This window comes from Heterodontus francisci, chromosome 5 (genome assembly GCF_036365525.1).
Source record: "Heterodontus francisci isolate sHetFra1 chromosome 5, sHetFra1.hap1, whole genome shotgun sequence".
Classification (NCBI taxonomy): Eukaryota; Metazoa; Chordata; class Chondrichthyes; order Heterodontiformes; family Heterodontidae; genus Heterodontus; species Heterodontus francisci.
The window spans coordinates 76769403-76788072 of record NC_090375.1 but is presented as its reverse complement, the minus strand read 5'-3'; the positions used below and the strand labels follow the sequence as shown (position 1 = coordinate 76788072).

Here is an 18670-nt window from a genome sequence, read left to right as displayed (position 1 = left end):
GTTATTTCTGGTGCCGTGTGCTTGGCCAGATAGGGAAATAAAGATTAGGCCTTGACATATAGTGTATAAGGGAGTGTTTCCAATTTGTAGAACACTAGGACAAGTTCTGGGGTAGAAACTCTGCAGGTGGGATTAGATTCACCAAAACCGAACTATACCAATGTCCACTCAGAGAGGGTTATGAAGGTAGGGGTGAGAAGCAAATCTAAGACCATTTGAAGAGTGGTATGGACGTACAGTGAAGGGGAAAAGTAATCTAAGATGGCACACTCAAAGGGGAATTATGGACAGATATGTCAGGATAGGTATGAAAGGGGTTGGGAAGAAGGGCAGCAGTTTTCAGGTGCCATTGTAGCTCCTACCGCTCAATGAACTGTGATTAGATAAATCAGCACACATCGACTCTTGAACCTGGGAGCTTCCCTACCCATATGGCTGAAAGACAGAGACATTGGGTTGGATTTTGTGAGCTCCCATCGTTGGGCTGCATCGTCAGATGTGACAGGTTAGTGGGGGGGGGGGGGGAGGTGGGTGGGGGAGGTGGTAGCCATTGGCAGTGAAGGCCTTGAACTCTGGGAAAGGCCACAGAGGCCACCTATCATACGCCTCATTCATCCAGGGTTCGAGGACCCCATTGAAGAGGAGGTGCAGCAGAGCAAGAGGGAGGTTCAGGTACCGGCAGCAGCATTACAATGACCTGTGAGCCCACAGGAGGGTCAACATCGACCTCTAAGTGGTGGAGAAGGGCGCAGAGGGGAAAGGTAGCAGTGGATAGCACGTTTAGTGAATTGGTCACACCGAAGATTAGGATTGCTGAGGGAGAAAGGGAATGGGTGACCAAAAGGCAGAGAAAGAGCAGGAAGGCAGCGCAGGAGTCCCCTGCGGTCATCTCCCTCCAAAACAAGTATACCGTTTTGGATACTGTTGAGGGAGATGGCTCACCAGGGGAAGGCAGCAGTAGCCAGGTTCATGGCACCGTGGCTGGCTCTGCTGTTCAGAAGGGCAGGAAAAAGAGTGGAAGGGCGATAGTCATAGGGGATTCGATTGTAAGGGGAGTAGATAGGCGGTTCTGTGGTCGAAAACGAGACTCCCGAATGGTATGTTGCCTCCCAGGTGCACGGGTCAGGGATGTCTCAGATCGGCTGCAGAACATTCTGAAGGGGGAGGGTGAACAGCCAGTTGTCGTTGTGCACATAGGCACCAATGATATAGGTAAAAAACGGGATGAGGTCCGACAAGCAGAGTTTAGGGAGTTAGGAGCCAAGTTAAAAAGTAGGACCTCAGAGGTAGTAATCTCAGGATTGCTACCAGTGCCACGTGATAGTCAGAGTAAAAATGAAAGAATAGTCAGGATGAATGCGTGGCTTGAGAGATGGTGCAGGAAGGAGGGGTTCAGATTTTTGGGACATTGGGACCGGTTCTGGGGGAGGTGGGACTATTACAAATTGGACGGTCTACACCTGGGCCGGACTGGAACCAATGTCCTTGGGTGTGCTTTTGCTAACGCTGTTGGGGAGGGTTTAAACTAATGTGGCAGGGGGATGGGAACCAATTGAGGAGGTCAGTTGACAGTAAGGAGGTAGTAACAGAAGCCTGTAAGGAACTAGATAATGAAGTCAGTGTGACTAGGGGGAAGAGCAGGCAGGGAGCAGATGAGGAATTTAAAGGGACTGGTGGTCTGAGGTGCATTTGTTTTAATGCAAGAAGTGTAGTAGGTAAGGCAGATGAACTTAGGGCTTGGATTAGTACCTGGGAGTATGATGTTATTGCTATTACTGAGACTTGGTTGAGGGAAGGGCATGATTGGCACTAAATATCCCAGGATATCGATGCTTCAGGCGGAATAGAGAGGCAGGTAAAAGGGGTGGAGGAGTTGCATTACTGGTCAAAGAGGATATCACAGCTGTGCTGAAGGAGGGCACTATGGAGGACTCGAGCAGTGAGGCAATATGGACAGAACTCAGAAATAGGAAGGGTGTGGTAACAATGTTGGGGCTGTACTACAGGCCTCCCAGCAGCGAGCGTGAGATAGAGGTACAAATATGTAAACAGATTATGGAAAGATGTAGGAGCAACAGGGTGGTGGTGATAGGAGATTTTAATTTTCCCAACATTGACTGGGATTCACTTAGTGTTAGAGGTCTAGATGGAGCAGAATTTGTAAGGAGCATCCAGGAGGGTTTTCTAGAGCAGTATGTAAATAGTCCAACTCGGGAAGGGGCCATACTGGACCTGGTGTTGGGGAATGAGCCCGGCCAGGTGTTTGAAGTTTCAGTAGGGGACTACTTTGGGAATAGTGATCACAATTCCGTAAGCTTTAAAATACTCATGGACAAAGACGAGAGTGGTCCGAAAGGAAGAGTGCTAAATTGGGGGAAGGCCAACTATAACAAAATTCGGCAGGAGCTGGGGAATGTAGATTGGGAGCAGCTGTTTGAAGGTAAATCCACTTTTGATATGTGGGAGGTTTTTAAAGAGAGGTTGATTAGCGTGCAGGAGAGACATGTTCCTGTGAAAATGAGGGATAGAAATGGCAAGATTAGGAAACCATGGATGACAGGTGAAATTGTGAGACTAGCTAAGAGGAAAAAGGAAGCATACATAAGGTCTAGGCGGCTGATGAAAGACGAAGCTTTGAAAGAATATCGGGAATGTAGGACCAATCTGATACGAGGAATTAAGAGGGCTAAAAGGGGTCATGAAATATCTTTAGCAAACAGGGTTAAAGAAAATCCCAAAGCCTTTTATTCATATATAAGGAGAAAGAGGGTAACTAGAGAAAGGATTGGCCCACTAAAGGACAAAGGAGGAATGTTATGCTTGGAGTCAGAGAAAATGGGTGAGATTCTAAACGAGTACTTTGCATCGGTATTCACCGAGGAGAGGGACATGACGGATGTTGAGGTTAGGAACAGATGTTTGATTACTCTAGGTCAAGTCGGCATAAGGAGGGAGGAAGTGTTGGGTATTCTAAAGGGCATTAAGGTGGACAAGTCCCCAGGTCCGGATGGGATCTATCCCAGGTTACTGAGGGAAGGGAGAGAGGAAATAGCTGGGGCCTTAACAGATATCTTTGCAGCATCCTTAAACACGGGTGAGGTCCCGGAGGACTGGAGAATTGCTAATGTTGTCCCCTTGTTTAAGAAGGGTAGCAGGGATAATCCAGGTAATTATAGACCGGTTAGCCTGACGTCAGTGGTAGGGAAGCTGCTGGAGAAGATACTGAGGGATAGGATCTATTCCCATTTGGAAGAAAATGGGCTTATCAGTGATAGGCAACATGGTTTTGTGCAGGGAAGGTCATGTCTTACCAACTTAATAGAATTCTTTGAGGAAGTGACAAAGTTGATTGATGAGGGAAGGGCTGTCGATGTCATATACATGGACTTCAGTAAGGCGTTTGATAAGGTTCCCCATGGCAGGCTGATGGAGCAAGTGAAGGCGCATGGGGTCCAAGGTGTACTAGCTAGATGGATAAAGAACTGGCTGGGCAACAGGAGACAGAGAGTAGCAGTGGAAGGGAGTTTCTCTAAATGGAGACGTGTGACCAGTGGTGTTCCACAGGGATCCGTGCTGGGACCACTGTTGTTTGTGATATACATTAATGATTTGGAGGAAAGTATAGGTGGACTGATTAGCAAGTTTGCAGACGACACTAAGATTGGTGGAGTAGCAGATAGTGAAGGGGACTGTCAGAGAATACAGCAGAATATAGATAGATTGGAGAGTTGGGCAGAGAAATGGCAGATGGAGTTCAATCAGGGCAAATGCGAGGTGATGCATTTTGGAAGATCCAATTCAAGAGTGAACTATACAGTAAATGGAAAAGTCCTGGGGAAAATTGATGTCCAGAGAGATTTGGGTGTTCAGGTCCACTGTTCCCTGAAGGTGGCAACGCAGGTCAATAGAGTGGTCAAGAAGGCATACGGCATGCTTTCCTTCATCGGACGGGGTATTGAGTACAAGAGTTGGCAGGTCATGTTACAGTTGTATAGGACTTTGGTTCGGCCACATTTGGAATACTGCGTGCAGTTCTGGATGCTTTGGAGAGGGTGCAGAGGAGGTTCACCAGGATGTTGCCTGGTATGGAGGGCGCTAGCTATGAAGAGAGGTTGAGTAGATTAGGATTATTTTCATTAGAAAGACGGAGGTTGAGGGGGGACCTGATTGAGGTGTACAAAATCATGAGAGATATAGACAGGGTGGATAGCAAGAGGCTTTTTCCCCAGAGTGGGGGATTCAATTACTAGAGGACACGAGTTCAAAGTGAAAGGAGAAAAGTTTAGGGGGGATATGCGTGGAAAGTTCTTTACGCAGAGGGTGGTGGGTGCCTAGAACACGTTGCCAGCGGAGGTGGTAGATGCGGGCACGATGGCGTCTTTTAAGATGTATCTAGACAGATACATGAATGGGCAGGAAGAAAAGAGATACAGACCCTTAGAAAATAGGCGACATGTTTAGATAGAGGATCTGGATCGGCGCAGGCTTGGAGGGCCGAAGGGCCTGTTCCTGTGCTGTAATTTTCTTTGTTCTTTGTTCTCTGTTGAGAAGAAGCTACCTTCCAGAGAGGGTCTACCAGTCAAGGCTGAACTACCTATAGATGTCCAAGCGGCAGTGCCAATGAAGAGACTGTCTCTCCAGGGGAGGCTGTCACTGATCTATGTGCTGTGATGCAGGACGAGCTGAGCCCCAAGGGCATGCTGAGGGCCTTCATCAATAGGAAGGACTGCCACTCCCTCAGTGTACAATTGGTTTGCGACTACTGTAAACGGATCCTACAAGTCTGTGTACACTTCCCGGGAAGTCGCCACGCTGTCTACATTTTAAGTCAGTCCTGGGTGCCAGAGCATTTTCAGGAGTCAGTTTGTTATATTACACATTCACCTGTGAATCCTCTGTGCTTCTAGGTCCTCTTCTACTTTTGTCTGCACTACTAAACGATACTCTGTGCTGTCAGCTTAAGTGGAGGCAGGCTGCTGACCTTGTTGCCCCTTGGCTAGGAATGACCTTGGCGGTCATCCTCTGGATGTCTTGGTCCTGGAGGTCCTAGGCATGCTGATGGCCTTCTGTACAGAAGCAGTACTACTCTCTCTGGTCAAGGATGAAGAAGGATCTGGCGCCACTGGCAGAGTAACTGCTTCCCGTGCCAGGAGCACGCTGAGAGGAGCTCCCAGCTGCAGAGGGCAGCTGCTCCTCCTCCCTTGCAAGGCAGACTTCTGTTTCCCTGATGACCTGATAGGATAGAGGACCTGGTGGTGACTTCAGGTCCTCCGTCCCCCTCTTACCTTGGCATTGCAGCCTTGTGCTCATAGTCAACATGAGGGTGTACAGGTCTACACAAATCTCCTGCTGGCACTGAGTGTTCTGCTGGATGTGGCTCTCTATTAGAGCTGCCAATCTCTTACTGGAGGATGCCACTCAGGCACCAGTCAGAGATTGTGCAGCACTCAAGGCCTGGATGGACTCCTCCATCATCTGCACTTGAGCACGCAAAGCCTCTGGCATTTCTGCCATGCATTGCCTGACCTCTCTCTGCAGCTGCAGCATTTTGCATGATGCTAGCTACATGAAAGGCACATCGTGAGCCTGGGTCTCAGCATGGGCCTGGTTGCCCACAGTCCTCCTTCTGTCAGAGGCCAGGGCTGTCACAGCCTCTGTAAGTTGCTTGGGTGCTTCCATGCTAAGTCCAGCAGCTTTTGTGACTGATTCTAACCATGAGTGCATACCCACTGACTGACCATCAGCGCTGGTAGAGTGTGCGGGGATCTGAAGTGATGATGCACTCTCTGAGGCTCCGTCCTCTTCCTCAGAGGTCGTAGGCTCTCCCACAGTCTCGGAATCTCTTTTTCTGAATGTTCTACGTGACCTGCATGAGAGAACAGGGACATTGAATGTTCAAGGGCCTCCCCTCCTGACATAGCAATCACCCCTATGTTGGAGACCCCTGTAGGCTCCAGATGCCTCCTAAGCAGCAAAGCTCCATCGTTGCTGATGCACCCTTGTGCCCCATGGTGACCTTACTCACTGTCTTGGGAAGGTGCCCCTGTCTTTCCATTTGCAATTCACCATCTCCTCCATCGGGTTCAGGACATGGAGATTTGACAGTCCACCGCCAGTCTTGGCACGCTCTCTGTGATTGTGTGATATCTTCTCCTGCAGACACAAAGATTAATGTTGTTGTTCTCCCAGTAGGGGCAAGCCCAAGATATATGCTATTGCTTTTGGGGGCACATAGATGCCTCCTGCAAGCCACCCCTTTCCAGGGACTTTGTGAGGGTTTTTCAGCGCCATTTAGTCATGCCTCAGGCATCTTGTCTGTATGCTTTGACCCTCTGCCCACGTCTAGGTGGGCACCCCGTCGATCCAACGCACCATCCTCCTCCAACAAATGCAACGCCCAAGAGCTGAAGGCTTTATAAGGTACTCACTTTCACTGCCTGGATGAAGTAATTGAGCCGCTTGAGGCATTGAATCCAGGTCCTTGGTGTGATCCCACAGCTGCGGACCTCCTTCGCTTTCTGCAGTTAAGCTTACTTGGTCAGGTGCCGGGCTCTCCTCCTCCCATCCCTAGGGAAGTGTATCTCCCGCCTTTCCCTGGCAATCTGTAGGAAAACCTGGAGAGGGGCATCACCAAAGCATAGGCCACCCGTGCACTTCCTTCTGCCATCGTTCTGCAACCTTCTCCCCTGAAGAAATCCTGTTACCTGAGAATGAATCATTGAATGCAGGGCTGGCAGCCCTCTAAATATGGCGCCAGCAGCTATCGTGGCAGCAGTTGACACCAGCATCTCTGCTTCCACCCGTGCCACCATCCACTATATTGGATGGCCTATGCACCTCATTCAACTTAATTGACCAGCTGCTGCTTGAAAGCATGGCCCCAACAGAAGCAGCACCCGAATTCGGTCCTGATGTCAGGACCTGCGGCTTCCAATTAAAATCCGGCTCCTAGTTTTGCTCATCTCATTTATGAATGAAAGTTTAACATTTATTTGCTGGGATGCTTTTGTAACTAAGACCATTCTGCAAATAAATATGTGTATAAATAATATAAGATATATTTGGAAGTTAATGAAATTGACTATTTATGTGGCTTCAGCTTTTAGTGCTTTGTTGCATGGAAGCCCATCGGTATAATAATACCTGATCAAGAGATCTGATTACTGTATTTATTCATTTTTTAGCAATACGGTTGCTGAGATTTTAGTGGTAGATTAAAACTGATTAAAACTTTGCATTCTTTCTAGAAAAAAAAGATGTTTTGCATTGTAAATGAAACAGTAACAATGTTTTAAAAAAGTTTTTAATTACATTTTGATTGATGCCTGGCTGAGGCTGTAAATCCTATTTATTAACCAGAAGTCAATCCATCAAGATTTCAGTTAATGGATTGGCTAATGCAGTACAGTGCTGTTTTTGAAGCAGGTTTGTATCAGAAGATTAATATGCAGTTCCATTTCCAAATTTATGCAGTTTCAGCAAATCTATTTGCTGTGTATTGTATGAATCCCATCAGAAATATTTAGAGGCTGAATGTGAGCTGCTAGACAAGCTCTTTCATCTTCAGTCCTTGCAGTTAAGATCTGTTCATTACGTTTTATGCTGATTGCTAATTATACAAGTTATTAAAATGCAAACTTATAAACTTATTAAAAGCTTATCTTGACTATATATGAAATAGGCAGAAAGTAATTTTCTTCTGGTGTGGTTTTATTGCATTTTGATTGATTTTCATTTTGGAAATGTACTAAAGCTGATAATGTTGCATTTTATTTAAGTCAGAAATATTTTTTTCTTTTTTTTAAATGAAAACATTCATGTGATAGATGTACACTGAGTATCAAAAATTCAGCCGTCTAGACAAAGTAATCACTATGGAATTATGCTAACACCTTAGCTATTTCAAACATATGCCAAGTTAAGCATTCAAGCATAAAGCTGTGTTATCTGGTCTGTTGTTCCAGCTTCCTCTTGTAACAGAAGCCATTGCATGGACTAGTTGTATGCTAAGGTGAGGTATGATCACCTCTGCCTGCAGCTGCACTTGAGTTGGAGCTGTTAGATGGACACAAAGCATTTCCCATGCAATCTTAGTTAATTCATGCTCCTCCTATTACAAAAACATCAGATGACGTGGGTGGGGATGCAGGAGGGGAATCCATTGGGAAACCCATTGGTACGATAATAGTGCTGGGAATTTTGTATTTTAAACAGTTGGGACAAAGACTCATGAGAGGTTTAGAATAACAAAAATGAATTAAAGCAAGCAAAGAATAACCTAGAAAATTAAGAATTGAAGTAATTTCCCCCTTGGCTGTAGCACCACAGCCTGTCCTCAATAATTTTGGGTGCTCATTTTTGAAATGGGCATGCCTTTAGACTTGATGTCCTGTATGGGAAGTGGTTTGCAGGAGGAACATGCCCCTAAATACATATTTAAATAACCCAGCTGTCAGTTTAGGAAGAGCACTGGTCCCGCTCCCTGAAAGCATCACTACACCACAAAATGGGCTGAGATCCAGCAGAAAGAGCTCTTCGTTTTCTGCTACCAGTTGCCCAATTTATGCAGCAAAAATAAGAGACAAGCGGCAAGGCCGCAAAGTCAGGCTATATTCTGCCATCAAAGTTATCTTCCTAGCTATCCAGTTTCCTTCTACATTGCTGTATTATATTTGATAGGTCACCCTTTGGTCCATTTTCCCTATTACCTCTGGTGTTACCAAGGATCTGTTTTTGTTTCATTTCAGTGACCACGTCCACTTTTCAGCCAATCCTATTCATTGCTTTGCTGCTATTTTCACTCCACATTCATTAATTTCCATTTCTCTCACAACACAGTGGCTGAATTGTTCGATCTTGATCTCAATTCCCTTTGATGGAACAAAATACCTAATTTGTTTTTAATTCTCAAAAGTGTTGTAAAACCAGCGCCTGTTACCTTTTACTTTATCCTGAGTTCTTTATCTGTTAGTATTATTTATCTCCCTATCTTCTCAATTGTCAAGTCAAACTTCAAATTTGCTCAACGTTCTGCCAACTGTTTATTTTCTCCACAACAATTCTGTATAAAGATGTAGTCTCTCCAAAACTTGAATACTGTATCGCTGCCATGTCTGGTGAGGCTCCTCTGCTACATAAATTGATGTCCTAGACAAGGTATTAGAAAAAGCTTGTTGCCTGTATTATATTTTTTGACCCTTTCCATCCTCAAATTAGATTTTTGATTTCTCCCTTAGCTGGGCCCCAATTCTCCATAAACTGAAGAGTATTTTTGTTACCCCAGGCATCTTTATAGGTTTTGCCCAGGATAAAGTACAAAAGAATCTTTTCTTGTTAGTTACTTCAGCGACAGGAGTTATAATGTGTCCCCTTAGGAGCTTCAAGCTGTAAAAAAAAAGCATCATATTTGATTTTTATTTCGCAGGAGTTTATGTTATTGTTTCCTACAATAAAAAAGCTGTTCTATTTGAAAACTAATTCCTGGACAGTTTCATGATCTGGAATGTTAACTGTTCCCCTATTTTCAGTAATCTTCATATTGGAATAAACACAGTCTTTTCCTATGATATCAAACTCACTTCAGAAACAAACCAGTCAGCAAAACATTAGAAACAAATATGAAATGTTTGTTGAACAGTTCATAATGGGTCAATTACCTTTTATAAAAATGAACGACATGTATAAATAGTAAGCCTCTGAATTCATTCCAATGTTTCAGTAAGTTTGTCAAACAGAATTATTCACAATTCGCAGAGCAAGTTGTTTTCTTTTTTTCCTCTCCATTGCACGCTTCTGTCATTGATTAACTTCAAAAATTGACCAGTGACTTGGAAGCCTTCTTGTATTTTTCAGAGGCCCTGTTTTTTTTTATTTAAAAAAAAAAAATAAATTAAAAAAAAAATAAAAAGAGGACCTCTGGAAAAAAAAATTCAATTAAATTAAATTAAATTTTTTATTTTTTTTATTCATTCATGGGATGTGAATGTCGCTGGCTCAGCCAGTATTTATTACACATACATAATTGCCCTTCAAAAGGTGCTGGTGAGCTGCCTTCTTCAACCGCTGTAGTCCTTGGGGTGTAGGTACACCCACAGTGCTGTTAGGGAGGGAGTTCCAGGATTTTGACCAAGCGACCTTGAAGGAACAGCGATATAGATCCAAATCAGGATGGTGTGCGTCTTGGAGGGGAACTTGTAGGCGGTGGTATTCCATTGCATTTACTGCCCTTGTCCTTCTAGGTGGTAGAGTTCGTGGGTTTGGAAGGTGGGGTTAAAAGAGCCTTAGTGAGTTGCTGCAGTGCATCTTGTCGATGGTACACACTGCTGCCACTGTGCGTCTGTGCTGGAGCGAGTGAATGGTTAAGGTGATGGATGGGGTGCCAATCAAGCGGGTGCTTTGTCCTGGATGGTGTTGAGCTTCTTGAGTGTTGTTGGAGCTGCACCCATCCAGGCAAGTGGAGAGTATTCCATCACACTCCTGACTTGTGCCTTGTAGATTGTGGACAGGCATCGAGGAGACAAATGGTGTGTTACTTGCCACATAATTCCTAGCCTCTGACTTGCTGTTGTAGCCACAGCATTTATATGGCAAGTCCAGTTCAGTTTCTGGTTAATGGTGACCCCTCGGATGTTGATAGTGGGGGAGTCAGCGATTGTAATGCCATTGAACATCAAGGGGAGATGGTTAGATTTTCTCTTGTTGGAGATGATCATTGTCTGGCACTTGTGTGGCGTGAATGTTACTTGCCACTTACCAGCCCAAGCCTGGATGTTGTCCAGGTCTTGCTGCATCTGAGCACAGGCTGCTTCAGTATCTGAGATGTCACAAATGGTGCTGAACATTGTGCAGTCGTCAGTGAACATACCACTTCTGACCTTATGATGGAGGGAAGATCATTGATGAAGCAGCTGAAGATGGTTTTGATTTAGGACACTACCCTGAGGAACTCCTGCAGTGATGTCTTGGGACTGAGATGATTGACCTCCAACAACCACAACAATCTTCCTTTGTGCTAGGTATGACCCCAACCAGCAGAGAGTTTTCCCTCTGATTCCCATTGACTCCAGTTTTGCTAGGGCTCCTTGATGCCATATTCGGTCAAATGCTGCCTTGATGTCAAGGGCGGTCACTCTCACCGCCTCGAGTTCAACTCTTTTGTCCATATTTGGACCAAGGCTGTAATGAGGTCAGGAGCCAAGTGGCCCTGGCAGAACCCAAACTGAGCATCAGTGGGCAGGTTATTGCTGAGCAAGTTGCCCTTGATAGCACTGTCAATGACCCCTTCCATCACTTTGCTGATGATCGGGAGTAGACTAATAGGGCGGTAATTGGCCGGTTTGGATTTGCCCTGCTTTTTGTGCACAGGACATACCTGGGCAATTTTCCACATGACCGGGTAGATGCCAGTGTTGTTGCTGTACTGGAACAGCTTGGCTAGGGCCGCGGCTGGTTCTGGAGCACAAGTCTTCAGTAAGATTGCCGGAATGTTGTCAGGGTCCATAGCCTTTTGCAGTATCCAGTGCCTTCAGCTGTTTCTTGATATCATGTGAAGTGAATCAGATTGGCTGAAGACTGGCATTTGTGATGCTGTGGACCTCAGGAGGAAGCCAAGAAGGATCATCCACTCGGCACTTCTGGCTGAAGATAGATGCAAATGTTTTAGCCTTGTCTTTTGCCTGATGTGCTTAGCTCCCCCATCGTTGCGGATGGGGATATTTGTGGAGCCTCCTTTTCCTGTCAGTTGTATAATTGTCCACCACCATTCACGATTGGATGTGACTGGACTGTAGAGCTTAGATCTGATCCATTTGTTGTGGAATAGCTTAGCCCTGTCAATTGCTTCTTCCGCTGTTTGGCATGCAGGTAGTCCTGATTTGTAGCCTCACCAGGCTGATACCGCATTTTTAGGTATGCCTGGCATGCCTTCTTGCACTCTTCATTGAAGCAGAGTTGGTTCCCCGGCTTGATGGTAATGGTAAAGTGGAGGATATGCCGGGCCATGAGGTTACAGATTGTGGTTGAATACAATTCTGCTGTTGCTGATGGCCCACAGTGCCTCATAGATGCCCAATTTTAAGTTGCTAGATCTGGTTGAAATCTATCCCATTTAGCACGGTGGTAGTGCCACACAACACGATTATGGGTACCCTGAATGTGAAGATGGGACTTCATCTCCACAAGGACTGTGCGGTGGTCACTCCCACCAAGACTGTCATGGACAGATGCATCTGCGGCAGGTAGATTGGTCAAGTATGTTTTTCCCTCTTGTTGGTTCCCTCACCACCTGCCGCAGATCCAGTCTAACAGCTATGTCCTTTCGGATTTGACCAGCTTGGTCAGTAGTGATGCTATCGAACCACTCAGTGATGGACATTGAAGTACCCCACATTTTGTATCCTTGCCACCCTCTGTGCTTCTTCCAATTGGTGTTCAACATGGAAAAGAACTGATTCATCAGCTGAGGGGTGATGGTAGGTAGTAATCAGCAGGGGGTTTCCTTGCCCATGTTTGGCCTGATGCCATGAGACTTCATGGGGTCCGAAGTCAATGTTGAGGACTCCCAGGGTAACTCCCTTCCGACTGTATACCACTGTGCCGCCACCTCCGGTGGGTCTGTCTTGCCGGTGGGATAGGATATACCCAGGTGATGGTGGTGTCTGGGACATAGTCTGCAAGATATGATTCCATGAGTACGACTATGTCAGGCTGTTGCTTGACTAGCTCTCCCAACATTGGCACAAGCCCCCAGATGTTACAAAGGAGGACTTTGCAGGACCGACAGGGCTGGGTTTGCTGTTGTCGTTTCCAGTACTTAAGTCGATGCCAGGTAGTCTGTCCGGTTTCATTCCTTTGTAGTGGTTAGATACAACTGAGTGGCTTGCGAGGCCATTTCAGAGGGAATTTAAGAATCAAGCACATTGCTGTGGGCCTGGAGTCACATATAGGCCAGCCCAGGTAAGGACGGCAGATTTCCTTCCTTATTACAACAATCGAAAATGGTTCCATGGTCACCACTATACTAGCTTTTATTTCCAGATTTATTAATTGAATTCCCCAGAGCATTAGCCTGGGGCTCTGGGTTGCTTGTCTAGTGAGATTCCCACTATGCTACCGCCTCCCCTTCAGCCAAATGGTTATTTTGCAGTTGGGTAATTATCAAAACTTGAAGTTAAAATTCACAATAATTCAAATATATGTATGTGCAAATTTGAAGCTCAACAGAGCAAATGTGAGTGAATCACATTTCTGTCTGGGCACTTTGAACACAATTCAGTTACAGGATTCATATGATACAATCAACAGGAATATAACTTTAATCCGTTCATGGGATATAGGCGTCACTGGCTAGACCAGCATTTAGTGCCCATCCCTGATTGCCCTTGAGAAGATGGTGGTGAGCTGCCTTCTTGAACTGCTGAAATCCTTGGGGTGTAAGTACACCAACAGTGCTGTTAGAGTACTGTTACTGTAGAGTTACTGTTACCTTGTATGGTGCCGTTAGTGCCTGCTAGAGTACACTTGGTATGTAAATTTTCAGATGGTCACATTAACAACTGTGTAAATTCAAAATTAAAAGTAGGAGCCAACATCCTTTATGAAACTGAGTAAATTCATACATTTGTGACAATGGGCTAATTAGTCCAAAGGGCACCCCTCAGTTCTTATCTACTTGCCTCTCATTCAATTTTGATGACACATGCTAATCAAAGTCATCCTACAAGGTTAAATAAAAGCAAAAATACACAGCAGATGTCAGTATCTGTAGTGAAAAATGGTATACTATAATAAATTTGGCTGAGTTACACAGAAGTTCTGGTGCCAAACTGCTTGCTTCTGCCACTGCATTTGTGTAAACCCCACTTGTGCTGAAACACAATATCCACACTTTTGTTACTGCCTAACTTAATTTTGTCAATATCCTCCTGAACTTCACCATATAGAAATTCCAATTGATCCGAAACTTTGCTGCATCGTGTCACACTTTTATTGGCTTCCTGTCCCACAATGCTCATATTCAAAATCTACATCCTTATTTACAAATCACTCCATAGCCTTGCTCTGTACTATCTCGGCAACCTTATCCCCATCCCATGCTCTTTGATCCTCAGACTTTGGTCTCTTGTGCATTGTTTTCTCCCTTGACCATCCTGTACCACCTTTAACTGTCTCGGCGTGCCCTTTGAAACTTCACCCCTAAATCGCTCTGCCTTGCTACTTCCCTTGCTTTCAAAAGCTTCCTTAAAACATATCTTCATGACTATGCTTTCATCATCTCCCCTAACGCTTCTCTAATCCTCACTGTCTGTACTTCTGCTATAAACACCTTAAGGTGGTTTCTGTGTCAAAGACATAGAAATGCAAGTTATTATTGTTCGAGTAATTAAGCTGTATCTTGCTCAAGATTCTTCTCACAACAGCAGTTTTCATTGTAGGCCTTTTTCACAGCCAAAGAAGGAAATTTTCCCATTCCCTTAAATGCTGTTGTACTGCTTTGATACAAATTTAGGTTTCTTTTCCCCATAGCCCTTAATGGAAAACATTTGATGGATCTCTTAATGGAGAAGAAGAGTGGAAAGCAAACTACTGTAAAACAGAGCAGCTTGTTTTTGCAGCATTGACTTCAGTTGTGGGTATTTAATATGATTCTTTTCTGTTCTGAGTAGGTCAAATAACTGAAACTATATCTTCTACCTATTAGGAGTGAATTGCCTTAATGCATAGCCTATTCTTACAGCTAATGAACAGGCCACAATTTTTAGACGCTAATGAGTTGTTTAAAGTTGGCATCAATGTTTAGTTGGGGTTCATTTTCATACATTTCAAGGTGGATTTTGTATCTTCAATTTTATTTGAAAAGAAGTGTTAGATTAATAATGAAAAGAAATTGGTAAACTTGGGGGCATAATTATAAGATCACCTGAATGAAAGGGAGGGATTAGGAGAAATGTTTTTGCACAGAGGGTGTAAACTGAAAATGTAAAAAAGGTATTGGGAAAAGGTGGGTGAATGGGACGAAATGCACAGTTCTTTTAGAGAGCCATTGCAGATGTGATGTGATGTGCTGAATGTCCTCCTTTGCTGTAAAATGTTATGAAAGTGTAACATAAATGATTGCTTTTCTCTCAGGGACAAACAGCCCTGCATGCGAAAATTACTGTCCTCTAACAACCAACCCAGACGTGAAGAACTCTCTAGCAGTTCACCTGTAGAATCTGCTGAGTTTCAAACAGTGGAATGCACACCCAGGAATATGTCGTCAATACAAAAAACTCCACACAAATCACAAGACAGCAAGAAAACAAGTATAACTGAGGAGTCCACATATAGGGTAATAATAAATTTGTTCTGTTTTTTAAATTGATTCAATAATGGCTACCAATTGTTTGAGAACACCTAATCTTGGGTAGATAGATTGTTGTGGAAAAAAGGTTTCTGCTCATTACACAGCAGCATTTACTGATGCAAAAATCTCCCAGTTTAGGCTCTGCTGGATTGGCCTGCAGGTTAGGCTGAAGCACCGATTTAGTTATGTTTCTTTCAATTGAAATGACTGGAGGAGATCTGAGATGTGTTCAAATCATTCGCTTAACATGCTACAGGAGCATCTCAAGATGCCAAGCGAAGGCCTCAGATAATGAAACTGAAGGGTGTAAAAAAACATACCAATAAAACAAAAGTATCTCTTATTAGATAGGAAATGAGTTTTTCTCCTAAATTATATAGATATGGGAGTTGTCATGCAGGCCCCCACCTGCCAAGAATGAGGCATATTAATTTTGTCATATGAACATTGATTTTAAACTTGCTGGGAAGAAGAGAAGGCCTGTTACAAGGACTGCCAGACACTTAGCTGAAAAACATTCGCATAAGCACTTGTGGAGACAAAAGGACCATTCCCTGACACATTGAAACCTACAATGGATTTTGATCACTGGACAGTGAAGGTGTAAGGAAGAGCATTCCAGAGACTGCTAAGATGATACAATCCACAAAAGCCAGGACTGGTTAAACCAGCTGATCACATGACTAATTGGCTGGTCCAGGGTTTTTTTGAACTAGCACACTGTTTTTGCACTGAAAAAGACTGTTCGCTCCTGGACTGAGAAGATCTCTCCTGTCTACTCCCATTTCTTTCTTACAAGTCTCTGAAGACACATGAAACCCATGAGAGAAAAGTCTGCTACAGCGAACAAGGTTTAAGAAGAATATTGGGCTCCAATGAAAAGAAAGATCTACCTACAATCAAGGACTCTACAGTGAGCTCGAAGAAGCGTAACAACAACTCTTCAGATATTGCCTCAACCCTTTCCACTTTATTTTTCTTCTGCTCTTTTCTGTCTCTATTTGCATGTGTGTATCGCGTATGCATGCTAGCGTGGATGCATTGTGTATTCGTAGGCGTCAACCAAATTAGAGTTCAAGTTTAATAAATTTCAACCATCTTTTCATTAAACCTAAGAAAACCTGTTTGTGCTGGTTTATTTGCCTTATAATGGGAAAGCGGTGAATAAGGATTCACCAATGGGGAGCTAAAAACAGAGTGTGTTTAAAATTAAAATAAAAGCAAAATACTGCGGATGCTGGAAATCTGAAATAAAAACAGGAAATGCTGGAAATACTCAGCAGGTCTGGCAGCATCTGTGGAGAGAGAAGCAGAGTTAACGTTTCAGGTCAGTGACCCTTCTTCAGAACTAGCAAATATTAGAAATGTCAAAGGTTATAAGCAAGTAAAGTGGGGGTGGGGCAAGAGATAACAAAGGAGAAGGTGTAAATAGGACAAGGTCACAGAATAGCTGACCAGTGTTTAAAATTAAACCCTGTTACGGTAAAACCAGGTGAAGGCTGAGAGGGACCCCTAGACCCCTTTCTCACCTGGTCGTAACAGAGTAGTTAGATGTTAGATGCCAGGTGTTAGATTTAGAAGTTGGTGAGCACTTTGGTGATAGTGATCACAATTCGGTTAGGTTTACCTTAGCGATGGGCAGGGACAGGCATATACAGCAGGGCAAGAATTATAGCTGGGGGAAAGGAAATTATGATGCGATTAGGCAAGATTTAGGATGCGTAGGATGGGGAAGGAAACTGCAGGGGATGGGCACAATCGAAATGTGGAGCTTATTCAAGGAGCAGCTACTGCGTGTCCTTGATAAGTATGTACCTGTCAGGCAGGGAGGAAGTTGTCGAACGAGGGAGCCGTGGTTTACTAAAGAAGTTGAAGAGCTTGTCAAGAGGAAGAAGAAGGCTTATGTTAGGATGAGACGTGAAGGCTCAGTTAGGGCGCTTGAGAGTTACAAGCTAGCCAGGAAGGATCTAAAGGGAGAGATAAGAAGAGCAAGGAGAGGACACGAGAAGTCATTGGCGGATAGGATCAAAGAAAACCCTAAGGCTTTCTATAGGTATATCAGGAATAAAAGAATGACTAGAGATAGGTTAGGGCCAATCAAGGATAGTAGTGGGAAGTTGTGTGTGGAATCAGAGGAGATAGGGGAAGTGTTAAATGAATATTTTTCGTCAGTATTTACAGTGGAGGAAGAAAATGTTGTCGAGGAGAATACTGAGATACAGACTACTAGGCTAGATGGGATTGAGGTTCACAAGGAGGAGGTGTTTGCAATTTTGGAAAGTGTGAAAATAGATAAGTCCCCTGGGCCAGATGGGATTTATCCTAGGATTCTCTGGGAAGCCAGGGAGGAGATTGCAGAGCCTTTGTCCTTGATTTTTATGTCGTCATTGTCGACAGGAATAGTGCCGGAAGACTGGAGGATAGCAAATGTTGTCCCCTTGTTCAAGAAGGGGAGTAGACACAGGCCTGGTAATTATAGACCTGTGAGCCTTACTTCGGTTGTGGGTAAAATGTTGGAAAAGGTTATAAGAGATAGGATTTATAATCATCTTGAAAAGAATAAGTTCATTAGAGATAGTCAGCACGGTTTTGTGAAGGGTAGGTCGTGCCTCACAAACCTTATTGAGTTTTTTGACAAGGTGACCAAACAGGTGGATGAGGGTAAAGCCATGGATGTGGTCTATATGGATTTCAGTAAGGCGTTTGATAAAGTTCCCCACGGTAGGCTATTGCAGAAAATACAGAAGTATGGGATTGAAGGTGAATTAGTGCTTTGGATCAGAAATTGGCTAGCTGAAAGAAGACAGAGGGTGGTGGTTGATGGTAAATGTTCATCCTGGAGTATAGTTTCTAGTGGTGTACCGCAAGGATCTGTTTTGGGGCCACTGCTGTTTGTCATTTTTATAAATGACTTGGAAGAGGGTGTAGAAGGGCGGGTTAGTAAATTTGCGGATGACACAAAGGTCGGTGGAGTTGTGGATAGTGCCGAAGGATGTTGTAGGGTACAGAGGGACATAGATAGGCTGCAGAGCTGGGCTGAGAGATGGCAAATGGAGTTTAATGCGGAAAAGTGTGAGGTGATTCACTTCGGAAGGAGTAACAGGATTGCAGAATACTGGGCTAATGGGAAGATTCTTGGTAGTGTAGATGAGCAGAGAGATCTTGGTGTCCAGGTACATAAATCCCTGAAAGTTGCCACCCAGGTTAATAGAGCTGTTAAGAAGGCATATGGTGTGTTAGCTTTTATTAGTAGGGGGATCGAGTTTCGGAGCCACGAGGTCATGCTGCAGCTGTACAGAACTCTGGTGCGGCCGCACCTTGAGTATT

At 44.3% G+C, this 18670-nt stretch overlaps 1 protein-coding gene across 4 annotated transcripts in view; it reads left to right on the top strand.

The window, feature by feature from the left end:
- The window catches only part of lrrcc1 (leucine rich repeat and coiled-coil centrosomal protein 1), a 222160-nt gene that overhangs the window by 42679 nt on the left and 160811 nt on the right, over positions 1-18670 (top strand). For all 4 annotated transcript variants that reach the window (XM_068031666.1, XM_068031668.1, XM_068031667.1 and 1 more), the window contains one exon: positions 15127-15328. In XM_068031666.1, coding sequence (XP_067887767.1) covers positions 15127-15328 — 202 coding nt within the window. The remainder of the gene's footprint in view (positions 1-15126; positions 15329-18670) is intronic.